The sequence below is a fragment of the Meles meles genome, chromosome 5, assembly GCF_922984935.1.
Source record: "Meles meles chromosome 5, mMelMel3.1 paternal haplotype, whole genome shotgun sequence".
Lineage (NCBI taxonomy): Eukaryota > Metazoa > Chordata > Mammalia > Carnivora > Mustelidae > Meles > Meles meles.
Genome location: NC_060070.1, coordinates 98,119,615 through 98,136,922, shown reverse-complemented (window position 1 = coordinate 98,136,922; position 17,308 = coordinate 98,119,615). Strand labels below are relative to the sequence as shown.

General features: G+C 37.1%; 1 protein-coding gene across 1 annotated transcript; it reads left to right on the top strand.

Annotated features, from left to right (window-relative positions):
• The first annotated feature begins 13,850 nt into the window (after positions 1 to 13,850).
• DEFB113 (defensin beta 113) lies at positions 13,851 to 14,793 on the top strand. Its single transcript, XM_046004413.1, has 2 exons — positions 13,851 to 13,908; positions 14,603 to 14,793. The coding sequence occupies exons 1-2, from the start codon at positions 13,851 to 13,853 to the stop codon at positions 14,791 to 14,793; spliced, it is 249 nt and encodes an 82-aa protein (XP_045860369.1).
• Positions 14,794 to 17,308: the final 2,515 nt, after the last annotated feature.

Below are 17,308 nucleotides of genomic sequence, written 5' to 3'. Positions count from 1 at the left end.
TATTCACACTTCCATAACAAAATGAGTTTGGTGCTTCTACTAACAAAATAACCCTCCCCATTCCCCAACTCTGATAGGCTAGAAGACCAATGTGAAGCCAATATGGAGAGAAATAGATATGAGAATTACTGGGGAAGATAACTGTGAATGAATCCCTTACTCTCTTTCCTAATGCAAGTCCCACATTTGGCTTTCCTCTTTTGTTCGGTTCAGCTGGCTTTGTATGAAATCCACTAAAGTCTACATTGATATATTAATACTTAAGCTACTTTGAGTTGGATGTCTGTGACTTTCAAACAAAACCTATACCTCACAGATTTCATTTGAAGGCTGTTGGAGAATCATAATAAAGGTATGTAATAACTGAAAACACTTTTGAGATATCACTATTATTTTCACAGTAACTTGAAAAATTCTTTTCAGATTTCTCTGAGTTTTAGTTTTCTCATTTTCATTTATTTATTTATTTCTAAAGGTTTTATTTATTTATTTGACAGAGAGAGATAGAGCACAAGCAGGCAGAGCAGAAGGCAGAGGGAGATGGAGAAGCAGGCTCTCTGCTGAGCAGGGAACCCAATATAGGATTTGACCTTTGGCTGTCAAGCTGGGGCTGTTTTCATGCAGGTTGCTTTCATAGAGATCCTCAAGATCAACCATCACCTTGCACAGTTTCACCGTGGTTCTCTTTGAACTTCTGCTTTATCATGAAGTTTATTTTTTCAGTGCCATAATGTGTATGAGATTTAGGATACTCACTGGCAATTTGGCCTAAACTGTTTAATACAAGATGCCAATTTTATATCTATAGTTAAGAAATTATATTCTTGGGTTTATTGATCATTTGTATTGGCTTGACAAATGCATATTTTCCCTGTAGGCAATTTACATGGGAAGCCAAGTTATAAAGAAATTTCCTTATGAGCAAAGAATAAGAACGTTTGGAATTAGAAGAGGGGTTTGAATGTTAAAGGCCTTCAGTATGAAAGCCTAAGGTTTTCATATTCCAAATAAGTTTACTACTACCAGGCAGAAAAAAATAGGCATTTCAATATGTACATATTCTTAGGATGCTACTTTCCCTAGAAAAGTTAATTGACGGGTGTAATCAGTTTTTGTCTCATGGGTTCTGCTTCATAAACACTCTCACCCTAACGTTTGCATGTTCTGATTGACCCCATCCTGCTTTAGATGTGTTGCTATAGAGAGAGTAGACAAAGTAGCTGGAATATAGGTCTTCATGTCACACTCCCTGGAGTCAGATGATCTAGGAGCTAGCTGAATATTATTCTTGCTAGTTGTGTAACATTGCGCATGTTACTTAGCTTGGCTGCATTTTTTCTTATATATAAAATGGTGGTAGCAACAAGTCAATTTCCAATTCCCAGTGCCAGGATCACTCAATAAATTTAAATAGCAATTGCTCATAAATGTAAACAGCAATACTAATGTTAAATCAGATTTTAATCATCTAATTTCTTACTGGAATAATTTTTGTTTCTTTTTTTTTTTAAAGATTTTATTTATTTATTTGGCAGACAGAGATCACCAGTAGGCAGAGAGGCAGGCAGAGAGAGAAGGAGAAGCAGGCTCCCCGCTGAGCAGAGAGCCAGACGCAGGGCTCGATCCCAGGACCCTGGGATCATGACCCGAGCTGAAGGCAGAGGCTTTAACCCACTGAGCCACCCAGGTGCCCCAATTTTTGTTTCTTTACTGCAGCTGCATATCTTTTATTTGACTCAAGATGCATGATTTATATAGTTTATATATATGAGATCACTATATAGTGATCTATATAGTTCATATAATTAATGTATCAGTTTATGTAGTCTATATATGAGTCATTTGGATCAGTGTCAAACATAGGCATTGAAGGTTTATGTCAAATCAGGTTGGGGATGATATGATACTACCTGAGCACTAAGGGGGTAAGGAAGTTAGTTGTGAGACAAAGGATAATGGGACAGATGAACCTGCAGATTAAGAAGCCAGGAAAAAGAAGCCATTGAGATGTGTTACAAATCCACCATTCTCTCTGCCTCTTCTTAAAACCAGCTTTTGCTGAATTTATACCTCGTATTTTTTTTTTAGCCTTAAAATATATGCTTCTTTGGGGTAACTTGGTGGCTCCGTTGGTTAAGCATCTGACTCTTGATTTCTGTCCAGTTGTGACCTCAGGGTCATGGGATCAAGACCTATGTTGGGCTCAGTGCTTAGTGAGGACTCTGCTTGAGAGTCTCCTCTCTCTCTGCCCCTTCCCCCTACTCGCACACTCACTCTGTCTAAAATAAATAAATCTTTGAAAAAATATATATTCTTCAGTTTTTCTTGAGCTACTTTGAGAGGTTTACTCTTTCTTGAAAATAATAATTTAGACCAGAGTGGAGAAGAACTTGATGACTTTTCTCTATAGGTGTACGTGTATGTATATGTGTGTGTCTTGGCAAACAGCCTACACATATCAGTTGTTGCATTCAGCTGTCATCAACCATGATGAGATCAGTCAACAGTGGGCATTATACATTCAAGAGCTGAAAGACACCAGTTCAAAGCCCAAGTCCCATAATCTTTCAAAGACTAAATGTAAATTATTAAGATCAGACATTTGGTTTTATTAACAAATAAACTCACAGAAGAATATTAATTATTATTGCTTTGACTTCTGGTTCACATTAGATGATAAAAAAATTCCAAATTTTAGACCCCCTTTTCTTATTTTTTTCAGACTGTTTCATGTAAATGTCCTGGCTTTTAAATAGATTTCCTTTCCACATTCGTGTTTAAGACTTCGTATCATTGGGCAAAATCATACTTTAAAAAATTAAAACAAAAACAAAAACAAAGAACATACAGAGACTTCTGGTTCTGATAATGTGGCAGACAGAGAATTCAGAACCCTTACTGAATAGTTAGAAGCTTTAGACAAAGTGCAATTTTAAAATTGTCAATTACCCAGTTGGGATCATCGGGATGAATTCACTTTACATACAAGACAAAAGAGAAAATCAAAACCTAGGGTGATAAAGGCCAGAGGTGAGGGGGCCCCAATGTAGGGTGGAGGTGGGGAAAGTCCAACCAACCCAGCAAAGGTCTTGGTGTTTTTTTTTAATTAATTAATTTTTTTTTATTCATAAAAGACAGAGAGACATGAGAAACAGAGAGAGAGAGAGAGAGAGAGAGAGAGGCAAACAGGCTCTTCATAGAGCAGGGAGCCCAATGCAGGACTCAATCCCAGGACCCCAAGATCAAAACCTGAACAGAAGGCAGACACCCAACCGATTGAACCAACCAGGCACCCAGCCCTTGGTGTTCTACAACTAGATTATGAGAGATATGATCCATGTTCTATACAAGGCAAGGAATTGGAAAAACACTGTTTATGATTAGTGACATGAAACATTATAGTTGTCACACTGGGAATGTGTAGGAAATTCACACTGGGGAATTTGTGGACCTTGAAAAATGAGGTATGACACTGGCCAGGAAAGAAGATCCTCGACTTCAGCTGGAGCAGCAAGGGTAGTGATAGAAGAGGTGGGGAGAGGTGACCCCCAGTCTGAGAAGTTGACATGGGCAAAATCACTGAAACATCAATGAGTATCAAAGCCATTAACAGACAGAAGAGTTGTAAGTAAACTCACAGAATGGTGGAAATTGGCTAGCCACTTCAAAGGAGAACAGATGGACCATCAAGCAGAGCACAGAAACCACAGAAGGGCCCTGCGGAGGACAAAGAGGAGACCTGTGGGCTGAGACCTGTAGTACAAAGTCTGTGACTCAGACAAGTTGTCCATGAATTGCCCACATAGTATCGATTTCCACAGATAACTATATTAGCTGGGAAAATAGTTTAGAAAACCAAGGGTAATAAAGTTTTCTCAATGAACACTAGAGATTCAGAGATCAGACACTTAAAACCACTACCCCATAGACTGCCTGGGAATCATTACCGAGCTTAACATTCTTGAAAATCACTAAGATTTGCATGATATGTGAAGGATTGCTTTAGTTTTTTTGAGGCATGTTGGGGAAGTTTTTCAGCTGTAGTCTTGCTCAGTAAGTCACAGATTTAATAATATTCAGTTCAGTAAGTTTCAGTAAACTAAACTAGGAGCCAAACAGGTGAACTACAAATATGGATATGTCTCTCCTCCCAAACTCTAGAGCTTCATAGATATAATCTCATTGTTTCTTGCTTTAAGAAACTGCACCTGCCATGAGAATTTTTTTCTAATGTTTTCCTTCTTTTTGGCACACATCCCTGCAAATAAGAGTAACATACTTATTGGGAGGGCTCCTGGGTGGCTCAGTCAGTTAAGCGACTACCTTCAGCTCAGGTCATGATCCCGGAGTCCTGGGATAGAGTCCCACATTGGGCTCCCGACTCCACGGGGAGTCTGCTTCTCCCTCTCACTTTCTCCTCGCTCATGCTCTCTCTCACTCTATCTCTCGAATAAATAAATAAAATCTTTAAAAAAAGATATATTAAAAAAAACATACTTATTGGGATTTTTCTGTGAAGCCTATTGAAGGGCATTCTTGAAGCTAACCCAGTTACTATGTATGAACCAAGTAAATACAGTAATAGAGCTGATAAATAATACAGGATTAATTCAGAAGAACAGGGCTAAACTTGACTTAGAACATTAAGACTGGAAGCTTTTTGGAGCTAACCTGAAGATTATGGTCAAAATAGTAATCCTTGGGCACCTGGGTGGCTCAATGGGTTAAGCCTTTGCCTTCAGCTTAGGTCATGATCCCAGGCTCCTGGGATTGAGCCCGGCTCCAGGCTGCCTGCTCAGTGGGGAATCTGATTCTCCCTCTCCCTCTACTTCCCCCACTGCTATTGTTCTCTAAAAATAAATCAATAAAATCTTAAAAAAAAGGTAAAAAGAAAACAAAACAGAACAGTAATCCTTTATCTTTTAGTATCTTAAACTCTCCACTGAGATAGAAACCTAAATTTAAATCACTGTTTTATTTTCACTAGTAATATCTCTTCTCCATTACCTATTCTTGTTAAGGGTTTTCCTTTGCATCTTATAAGGAGAAAAGTTGAAGAGATTTGTACCCTTCTCCAATTGATTTTTTTCCCCTCCAAACTGTATTCACCCTTCCTCTCCCAGCTGAAGGACAGAGATAACTGAAGAATTTCATTTTCCTAAAAACTATGTAACCAAAATTCGTGTTTATATTCCTGCCTTTATTTCAATTTCCACTGCAACAAAGCATACATTGATGATGGATGAAAGAGTAATTGTCATTGTACCAGTGTACTTCTGCTCTCTGGTTATCACCACACCGTGGGAAGCTCTCTTCCCAGGAAGACGGTGTGAGAGAGGACCAGCAGCCAACCCTGGAACAGCAGGTGCGCTAGGGTCTCCATACTCCGAGGGTACCACAGACCAAGACATTTATACCATGAGAGAGAGCATGTAAGAAATGGAACATCTCTGGCCTGTTCCATACCTACTGACATAGAACCTGCTTTTCAGCAAGAATCCAGATTATTCACACGCACATTCAAGTTCAAGGAACACTATCTTAACACATCAGAGCTTCATCCATCTACCAGTCAATTTCTAGGGTAATTCCCTCCCTCTCTCTTCCTCTTTTTTCTTCTACCTCTCTTTCTTTTCAACCATTTATTCTCATCTCTCAGTCAACCTGCAATTTTTCCCAGGGGTTGAGGCGGTGGGGGGAGGGGGGATGGGGGTGGGGGGAGGGTGGGGAAAGCTTCTGTTTGTTTGTTTTCCCTATGTGTTAAATAACAACATTGCTGGGGGATATCACTATCCCTTAAAATGTACACATATTATGAGATAAAAAGAAAACTTTCTCCTCTAAACTCCCACACGGCTCAGTATGACATATTGTCAGATTGTACCTTAAGAAAGCACAGGGAGTCCAATCCAAGGGGACTGGAAGTGAGGAGAAGAGGACAGACTTATCAGTGATCAGTGGTTTGGCAATGGGTTAAAGTTTCAGGCACAGGCTCACCTTATCTGGGGTAAGATCTGAAAGGTAGGAGGTTAGGCCAGTTCCCAGGGAAGAAAACTGAGCAAAGCTGCTGAGGGGAGGGGAGTGGAGTAAAGGGCCAGGGGAACACGGATAGGCAGCTCACAATGGATAGGCAGTGTCCCTTAGATAATGACACTTTATCTAAACCACATCTGTGTCTCAAGGATCACTGAAATAGTCTCCAAAATTACCTCCCACTCTGGCCCTCTTCCTGCTCCCTTCCAAACAGTTCTACTAGAGCCAAAGTGAGCTCATAAACTCTTAAATGGCTTCCATCAGACATATAATAAAATTCATCACTTCACTGTGGCCTAAAAAGTGGGATTAGACCAATCCCCTTGCACTCTCTGACCTCCCGCTTCCCACTCATGCTTCCGTTGCCCACTGAGTGTGAGCTCACTGGTCTGGTTTTTGTTCCTAACACACATCCTGCTGTCAGGAATATCTAATTTGTATCTCTGTAAGGGACATGCTTTGTGGGCCACCCCTTTCTCAGGGCAGTAGAATTCACCCCTGATCACTTATTATAGTGCCTCTCTTGATAGTCTCTCTCCTAACGTTCTTGAATTTTATGAAGAGAAATTCAGTCTGAAAACTAAATACCAAGTATGGTTGTAACCATGTTTATCTTGCCTACTGCTTTATCCTAGACTCTTGAGTTGTACCAATGCATAGTAAGAACTCAATTATTTTTAGAGTTCTTAATGAGTGTCTTCTTTGTCAGCTTCATGTTATCTCATTTAATTCATGAAGCAATAATTTTGATATTAAGTAGAAGTAGCAGTAGAAGCCAATAAGTTTGTAGAAGCCAGTAAGTTTGATATTAAAATCACCATTTTAGAGGCACCTGGGTGGCTCAGTCATTAAGCCTTTGGCTCAGGTCATGATTCCAAGGTCCTGGGATGGAGCCCCACATCGGGCTCCCTGCTCAGCGGGGAGCCTGCTTCTCCCTCTCCCACTCTCCGTGCTTGTGTTGTCCTCTTTCCTGCTCTCGCTCTGTCAATTAAGTAAATAAATAAAATCATTTTTTTTAAAATCACCATTTTATAGATAAGGAAACCGACCTCAAAAAGGTCACTTAGTAAAAGCATGCCTGAGGTTCAACTCCAAATTTTGCTAATGTGAAAGAATTGGCTCATTCTAGCTCTGAAAATCATTCAGTCTAGTCAAGCAGTACCAGATGGAGATGATTTGTCAGGGTATGAACAACCAGAAGGAGTGAACTGTATTATGGACTTGAGAAATACTTTATAAATCTTGTTTCTTCATTTCTGAGAATCTGTGGACCACTTTATAAAGGATATGAGCATACATTTGACCAACTTTCTGTATTCTTCAGTTTGGTTTCAGCTCCTAAAGTAAATCTTTACTATGTGACACTGAATTAGATTCCTGTAGCACAGTAAATGTAGAGGGCAGGCTAGCAAACAGAAGAAGCATTACTTTAGGTCAGATCAAGTCTCCATCTTTGTCATTTTTTCTTCACATCATGTACACAGGTGACTAATTTTATTCCCAGTCCCCCTAATAAAGCTGAGACTCAGAATGGAAACACCCTTTGCACAAGGGGCACGTGGCTAGACAGTAGTAGAGTGGCATTCACACTTGGGTCAGTCTGTCCACACTATTTCACTGCCACAGTAGAGGACTTGGACAAGCCCATTCCAGGGTATTCATGTTATTCTGAGCCTGGTGGGGAGAAAAGTATTTTTTCATTTCGCATTTTGAAAAGGGCTTAAGTAGAGCAGGGACAGTGATGAGACTGACCATAGGAAGGGAAGAAATAGTGTAGATGAATTCACTCTGAGAAAAGCAGAATGTGTGTAAATTGGTGGTATGTATGTATGTATGTATGGGTAAGCATAGGAAATATTTGAGGAAATTATTTAAAAGTGCAAATTTCTGGGCACCTGGGTGGCTCAGTTTGTTAAGTGACTGCTTTTGACTCAGGTCACGATCCTAGGGTCCTGGTATCAAGCCCCACATGGGGTTCCCTGCTCAGCAGAGAGTCTGCTTCTCCCTCTCCCTTTGCCTGCTGCTCTCCCTGCTTGTGCTTTCTTGCTCTCTCTCTCTGTCAAATTAATAAATAAATAAAATCTTTAAAAATAAATAAATAAATGTTCAAATTTCTGACCCACAGAATGACAGAATGTGACTATTAGGGAGTGGCACCCAGAAGTACAGATTTTTCTTTTTCTTTGATTATCCTAATGATTCTAAAAATTATGACATTCAGAGAGCCATGGATTCAACTAATCCTTCTTCTGATTCGGGGCATGAATTTGCCTTTTAGTTTTAGGGTCAGTCTGTTGTCTACAATTTACTAAAGATTAATAACTTTAGTTCCGTGCTATAAACAGAAACGAAAAGAAATTAAAGAAACTCAGTATGGCCTTTCAGTGATCTGTTCATTTACAAATTCATTGATCTAGTGTAGCAGGTAAGACCTTGGGTTCAAGAATCAAATTGCTTTGGGGTCTAATATCAGCAACGGAAATACTAGTACAGGGATTTTAACAGGCTACTAAATGAATACCTCTACGCCTCTTTTACCTTGTTGTGAGATGACCTTCGAGTTAGTGTTATGTTCAACAGAAATCATAAATGAAAAGCATTCAAGCATTACCTTATATTTAGTAAATGTTCAATACATATTCACTACTACTTATTGAGCACCTAGTAAGAACCAAGCCCTTTGCTAAATATAAAAAATAAAATAGAAAGTGGGATTGTAATGATATCCTTTGTGTACAGTCTACCTACTTTCTCAGAATATTTCTCTCATGACTGTCCTTTATACAAGCTGTATACAGAAGGGTTAGTCATAATTCCTTTCTAAAGTTTAGAAAGAAAGACCTAAATTAGTTCCTGTCATCCTCTTTTCATACCCACCAAAAGGGAAAGAAATGGATAAAAAAAATCTTTGTGAATTGGTCTTTCATCCCTTAGGATTAGAAACTGAATTGTATATTTTGACATTCACTTTCTCAGAAATGCCATTTTCCAAAAATTTTTAGATAGGTAAATGATAGATGCTACAATTGCTACTATAACTTTATTTCAATCTCCATTCAGTAAGTGTAACTTTATTTCAATAACTTTATTTCAGTCCCCATTCATATGAATTAAATGCCTATTCTATCCTAAACTCCACCGCATAGCTGTCAAAATCCCTGCCCCATGGAGTTTGCATTCCAGTGAGAAGTTAAAGATATTATTAATAGTAATAATAATCATACCATAATATGTGGGTAAATAATTAAAGAAGCTAATAATGAACAAACTAATTTCAAATGAAGACAAATGACGAACACAGCCCCACCCCTCACACACAAATTGGAATGAAGAGTCACTATTATTAGAATAGACAGCAAAAAAGCCTTCAAAGTGTCTGATAAGATGACATGTGAACATCAGGGACCAGAATAAGACAAATTCTGGGTAAAAAGGTGGAGGACTTGAATGATGTGATTGAAACGCTTGATAAAGAGTCCTAAATATCACGTATCAATACATAACACAAACATACACACACACACACACACACACACAACCAAAATCCTTCTGAACAAAAGAGAACATTATAGTTAGGTGAGTTTAAAGTACCATGTATTCAGTGAGGAACTATTCTTCAGCTGAGTAAAATTAAAATTGACACAGAGAAGTGGATCATATGCAAAATATGTGAAATGAATATTAATGGCTATTGAATTTATAACCTATACCTTAAAATTCACTCAGATGTAAGAAGATGAGGCAAATAATAACATATCCCAGTAGATAATCAATATTCTATTTTCAAAATTAAAATGTAATACTTTGGGACACCTGGGTGGCTCCATCCATTAAGGGTTTGCCTTCAGTGCAGGTCATGATCCCAAAGGCCTGGGATTGAGCCACCTGTTGGGCTCCCTCTGCAAGGAGTCTGTTTCTTCCTTTGCCCCTCCCGTCACTCATTCCCTCTCTCTCTCTAAATAAATAAATTTTTTAAAAAATGTAATACTTTAACCACCACATGGATTTCCTTAGTGTGAGATAGCTCACTGATACATAATACCAGAAAATAGTAAGCGTATCCTTTTTTTTTTTTAAAGATTTTATTTATTTGACAGAGATCACAAGTAGGCAGAGAGAGAGGGGAAGGGAAGCAGGCACCCCACTGAGCAGAGAGCCCGACGCAGGGCTCGATCCCAGGACTCTGAGATCATGACCTGAGCCAAAGGCAGAGGCTTTAACCCCCTGAGCCACCCAGGCGCCCCTAGTAAGCGTATTCTGACAGTTGCAGAATGCCGTTGTTCCAAAACACTAACCAAAGTACAGTCTAACAAACAAATATATTACTGGGAGGCACCAATAGCAGCAAAAAATATATTTTCATTACGTAATTATTGCTTAAACATCTACTAAGCAATGACTACTGGGCATAGTTTCAGATTAATATTTCTAAATCACTGTATAAAAAGCTATAACTGTAAAGGGCCCTACCGACTTGCTTTGGTTCTTTTATATTATCTCTTTCAATATTTATTAATCTGTACATTTCCATGCCTCTCTCCTTTACCTTCCCGTCTTCATTCCTACTACCCAAGCTTCACTTACACCTAATATCTATAACTGTGAGCTCAAAGACGCTTTTGAAAGTGTGGGTTTTAGGGACGCCTGGGTGGCACTGTCGATTGTGCAACCAACTCCTGATTTCAGCTCAGGTCCTGATCTCGGGGTTGTGAAATTGAGGCCCGCATTAGGCTCCACACTTAGTGTGGAGTCTGTTTCGGATTCTCTCTTGCTCTGCCCCTCCTGCTCATGTTCTCTCTCTCTCTCTCAAATAAATAAACAAATCTTAAAAAAAAAAAAAAAATGTCGGTGGTAACCATCATCCTACCCACTGGAAGAGGTAATTCCTGGAACCAAATAACTTACATAAACATACCCATTCTACTGATATTTTATTAGTAGTTAGTAATGGTAGCAGTAGTAGTAGTAGTATATTCTAAATATATGAAGCACCAATAATTGTTAGAGCTTGCATAAAAGCTTTTTAATAGTGGAAGGAAGTAGGAACTGTAGCAGAAGTTCCAGCTGCTGATATTGCTGCAGTCTTTTGTTTTCGTTGTAATTTAATGCTCATTGTCCTCATCTGTAGAAAGGTTTTTATGATTATGACCACTTTGAAAACTTTCCAAAGTGCCAATCAGTCTGCCACTGGTGTATAAAATTGGTTCCATAATGTATTCTTTAAACTTAAAGCTTTGTAGCCACCAGTGAATTAAAATAGTCAATTTTTTTTTTTTTTTTTAGTTTTACTGGAAACTCCTATAAGGGAATAGTTTTTCTTTTCTTTCCTTTCCTTTTCTTCTTTTATTTTCTTCTTTCCCCTTCCCTTCTCTTCTCTTCTTTTTCTTTTCCTTTCTTTTCTTTTTTTCATTTCCTTTACTTTCTTTTTTTCTTTTCTTTTCCTTTTTCTTCTCCTTTCCTTTCCCCTCCCTTCCTTACTCTTCCCTCCCTTTCCTTCCTTTTCTTGGCCATCTGTCTTCTTATCATCATACCCTCTTCTGGCACTCTCAAAATATAGGCATTAGCCTGGAAAAGCTCCCTTGTTAGGCACAAATCAACCCCAAATCCCGAAAGCCTAGCCACACTCTTTTCACCAAGGACTGACAACTTCAAGGGTCCTTACCTATGACTTTGAAGGGTATAATTATTAGCTATTCTCGTCTAACATGGTAAAAAGGAAGTAACAACACTTTTCATCTAAGAATCCAAAATTCTTACTTAAGTAGAAATATTTTGGACAAATGCCATTTGGTTCATACACTTTAGGTCAATTCTTTAACCTTTTATTTTTTATTTTTTTAAAGATTTATTTTATTTGACAGACAGAGATCACAACTAGGCAGAGAGGCAGGCAGAGAGAGAGGAGGAAGCAGGGTCCCTGCGGAGCAGAGAGCCCGATGCGGGGCTCGATCCCAGGACCCTGGGATCATGACCTGAGTGAAAGGCAGAGGCTTTAACCCACTGAGCCACCCAGACGCCCCTGCAATCTCATTCTTGTCCTTTTCCCCACACTTTGTATCTGTCTTTCCCTCTTTAAAAGAGTTGTAATTAGTAGAAGTCTAGAATCTGGATCTCTCTCAAGTCAAGCCCTAAAAATATCAATTTTAAGCAATAAATCAATAAATTCTCTCCTGTGCATTCATTTTGACTATACTTATATCACTTCTTGGCTGAATTGGGGTGATAATCATCCAATCCTTATCTTTGTTCTGTGTGATTCAGATGCCACTAGTTACAACCTTACATTTTAGCAGAGAAAGAAAAGAAGACCGACCAATTTATAAGAATTTGGCGGATATTCCAGCTTGATAGGAGTGACTTATTTTATACAGAGAATGGATACAGCTGCACTGAAGAAAAATGGGCCATTTTGTTCTAGGTCATCTTCTTATCCATGCCACCACTATGCTAATGCCAGGCCTGTTAACTTTCTATAGTATTTCTTGTATCTGTTACTTTGCTGTACTTACATACAATAGGTCTTAGTAAGTCTGCAGCAGTTCAAAGTGTCTTTTTGTATATGTGTTTGATTTTAGAAAGAGGATATGAAGAAAATAGATTTTCCATGATGCAGCTATAATACATAAGCAGATAAGAATTGAAGCAGAGAATGAACAAAACTAGATAACTTCTTTTAAAATCCAGATGACAGAATATCCTTGTAATTTATTTTTCCTCAATGACACAAAACTTAAATCATTAAGTTGTAAGGACGTATCTTTTTGGATTTTCATGCCCAAAGTATTTATATTTATATGTCAGTTACTTATAAATCCTTTTTTGCATATGGTGTCTATTCAATTCTTACCTTAAACCCGTGAATGTGACTGGTCCTACCAATCCAGCCTTCAGAGGGAGCATCTTGAGGCTTAGTCAGTGAATATTTGTCTCGAATGTACAGCCAGTAAACAGAAAAGCCAGATGCCAAGATGAGTTTTCTGTATTTAATCCAGTGCTCTTTCAACTTTTAATATGCTGCTTCCCTCTATGAATGAGGTAGTCAGTCCTATGAATAAGTCATTACGTGTAAAGAATTACTCTGATTATTCATATAACATCACTATGGTAATTTTTAATGTAACCATCCCCAAACTGCATTTTAAAATATTTTCTTTTTGTAGAAAAATTGCATCATAGGAACTGTCTAGTTCAGGCCAGTATACAGAGGATAACTTCTTAGGATAAAAAGGTTCTTACTCAGTTAGGAGGGTGAAGAAGGTGGAAGTTGACTCCACATTACCTTGGAGTCCACCTAAGGTCTTCCAGGTCTTTAAACTCTACCAATCACTACATGTCTGATTTGAGGCAATCACATAATCCCTCTTTGCCATAATTTCCTCAAGTAGAAAAGAAGTTCCTATGTCGTAAAATTTGTCATGAAGATTAAGCTAGCCAATCTATATAAAGTTTTTAAAACAATGCCTGACACATAATAGATGCTCAAGAAAGCATGTGACTGACAATATAGATGAGACTAATTGTGTGTTTTCAATTAAAAAAATTAAAAAGACTTTCACCCTATCATTTGCTTGTGTTACTGAAACTGAGTTCATATTTGGCTCATTGAAGTCATAACAGAACTAAGTCCTCTATTCTGTTTGTTGCTATTACACAATACATGAATATGTGCTCAATCTTGAAAGGCAGCATTAATCAGAATAGTAATTACCCTGAAAAGGCTATAAAAACAAGAGTTCATCTTTATTTTATCAAAGAATAGCACAACTCTCAGACATTTTGTGGTCTGCCTCAACTTCACTGAAGTAACAATATCAGCGATGAAGATACTTTGTATTTTCCTGACCTTTGTCTTCACTGTGTCTTGTGGTCCATCAGGTAATATTTGCTAATATGAAAAAGAAGGGAGGAACAAAGTGTTTTTTATGAATATTTTATTCTGGAAAAAAATCAAACAATTAAATTGTAGTTAGGAGATGCCAGGTGAACCTATAATGCAAGTCACTCTATTTTCTTGAAAGAAGAAATGAGTGGAACTGATAGTTGAGAAGATAAGGGGAAAAAAGTCCCTGGGTGTAGAATTAAACCTGTTTGTTATTTTCTTTGATGAGAAGATGACTTACTTCCTACTGCCTTCTCATTTTAAATATGATTTAATGAATTGATACTCTAGCTGTTGTCAAAATTAAGCTTTCTACAACTAGTCCAGTAGTTTGTGGGGTGAGAGAGTATTGGAAGTGGATGGTTATTTAGAACACAAAAGAGTAGAGTATTTTTTATACATTTTTTTTTCTCTTTACTCTTGAGGAAGCATGCACAGATTAGATACTTAATGATATTCTATTAAAAAAAAAGTTAGTGGCCAAGGGACTATTATTCGATAAATAAGTATTTATATTGTCACTATTTGTAGAGGATAAAATGTGAACTTTTTATATAATTGCCTGGACATGATTTTAGAAACAAAACAGTTTAAACAACTTTATATGGTTATCTGTCTAACTATTATTTATCCACCTATCTATGCAAGAGGATTAAACCTGGATTTGTGATCATAGATACTTTTTCCTAGTTTCACAGAAAAAAACAAAAGAAGATGCAGAGAAAAAAATAGAATGTTACCTTGTTCGTGGTGCTTGCAAGACTTCATGCAACACTTGGGAGTATATATACAATTACTGCAGTACAGAGCCCTGCTGTGTTGTGCGGGAATACCAAAAGCCAGTTCTTAAACCTGTCAATACCACAGGGGATACACTGTAAATTATAAGTCTACCATACTACATAACACTAAATTGTAACATTACTATTAATAAAAATTAACTTTCTATTTTTCATCAAGCTATTTTCGTGTGGGTGTCTTCTGGCCTTCTGGATTACACACTTATATCATGGAGATTAGTGAGTTCAATGTTGGGTTAGGTAGGAGAGATGTAAAGAAGAGTGGTAGCTGATTTGTGAAACTGGCAGGAGTTCTCCTCTACCCACATTACAAACACCTTTCATCTTTAATGCTTCCATTTACCTTTGGCCTGTTTATTTGCCCTGGGCAGTAGCCTTGCTATTTTCATGTGATCTTTTAGGCATCATTCATCAATCATGGTTTATGCTACCTTTCCGTAATTTCACCAAAATGTGCTTGAGTCTTAGATACAAGGTCATAAACACCTTAATCACCTAATAGACACTATTGGTGATGTATTTATGAGTAAGAACAATCAATCAAAACTCAGCAGGGAGTAAAATGTGATGAGAATAAAGCACGTTAAAAACATTTTTAAGGTTTTTTTTTTCTTATCATAAAGTATAAAAAATTTGGAGAATCCAAAAATGTCCAAAAATTTAAAAAAAGATCTTTTCTAATTCTAAAGCTAAACTTTTATCAGAATGAATTCTTAACATAGTCAATATAAGGGTCTTCTCTCCAAGTCCTTAAGAATTTTATTTAATTTCTTCATCTTATAATTCAGTATTTAATACTTCTGTCCTTATCCCCATCTTCAATGAACTCATTATGCTTCTGGTTTTTCACATTCCACATTAATTCTACCATAATACTGCATTAATATTGACCATAACTTTCTTGTGAATTATAATGTTTTCTATCCACAAATCCTTGATGTGTAGAATTTAAAGTCTCCACTCAGGGGCACCTGGGTGGCTCAGTGGGTTAAAGCCTCTGCCTTCGGCTCAGGTCATGATCTCAGGGTCCTGGGATTGAGCCCTGCATTGAGCTTTCTGCTCAGCAGGGAGCCTGCTTCCTCCTCTCTTTCTGCCTGCTTCTCTGCCTACTTGTGATCTCTCTGTCAAATAAATAAAATCTTAAAAAAAAATAATAAAGTCTCCATGCAGTGTATTTTTTTTTAACCTATAGCTACGGCACAGATTTGGAAAATATAAAAATTTAACTATGAATTCTGATTTAAAGAAAATGCCAGAAGTTCAGTGAACTTGAGGTTTAAGAAAAAACGATAATTCCAAGTTTTCTTACTTGGATAAATGCTGAACACTGCAACCTTTCATTAGGAAATATAGCAATAGATATAGAATTTTGGAAAGGAACATATATGGCATATCAAGTTTATACTTTTTAGCTATATACAGGTGTGAAGCTTAGAAAAGAAAGATGTGCTTCAAATATAGATTTCAGGATCCATTAACTGAAGCAATGAGATAAAATCACCCACGTGACTACTACAGATTGTTGAGAAGAAAAAAATGTCCAAAATTCTAAGGAATAACATTTAAGTATGTTAAGAAAAATTAGATTCTATAAAGGAGGATAAGAAGGAGAAGTTAGTCAATGAGACCCCACTCCCAGTCTTCATGTCTTCCCAGATAAGTTTCCAGACATATAAGAAAAGAGGCAACCCATTCCTACTATACTCTGTGTTAATTTTTGACCCATAGGCTCAATGAGCATAATAATACGTTTTTTGTTTTAAATCATCAAATTTCAGGGTAGTCCGTGGCACAGCAATATTAGCCAGAGGTTTATATAACTTTCAAACTATAGAAATTTTTTAAAAAGAAAAAAGAAACAATACATATGAATCATAGGCAGGACTTCTGAAATGATGGAATAAAGAGGTCTAAAATTCTGTCCCTTCATAAAAGCAGCAAAACAGTGGCAAGAAAAAAACTTTTTAAGAGCTCTCCAAATTAACCATAAACTTGCAAAATTCCAAGGAGCATTTATTTATTTATTTAAAAACAAAACAAAACAAAAACGAATCTCAGGAAGAACAGCTAACTCTGGGACTATCAGTACAAATCTGCTTGAGATTCTTTCCCCCTCCCTCTCCCCGCTCCTCTGCTCTTCCCCACACCCCCTTGCGTGCATACACAAATGTGCACACTCTCTCTTTTCTCAAATAAATAAATAAAATCTTTAAAAAATATAAGAAATGTTTCAAACCAATGATTTAAACTTCCACTTTAAGAACTTAAAAAAAGAAATTAGAAAAAGAAGGGTAAATTAAACTTCATTTTATAAATTATATATCTCAATGAAACCCTTATTTTTACTCAGAAGAATGGAAATAATAAAATAAGATAGACAATTAATTAAATATAAAATCAAAAAGCAATAGAAAAAAATCAATAAAAACAAAAGCTTTTTTTAAAGAAAACGTAGAAAATTGATTTTCAGAAATATCTAGTCAGATTGATTTAAAAAAGAGAGAAAAAGAAGGCACAAATGACCAATATCAGGAATGAATAAGAGAAATCACAACAGTTATAAAAAAACATTAAAAGAGCAGTAAGACAATATAAT

What these genes read in the sequence shown, in the direction of transcription:
- DEFB113 (XM_046004413.1), top strand. Translation starts at nt 13,851, where the DNA reads ATGAAGATACTTTGTATTTTCCTGACCTTTGTCTTCACTGTGTCTTGT. An exon ending in TGTGTCTTGTGGTCCATCAG is followed by an intron (nt 13,909 to 14,602) that starts GTAATATTTGCT and finishes ACTTTTTCCTAG; the next exon opens with TTTCACAGAAAAAAACAAAA.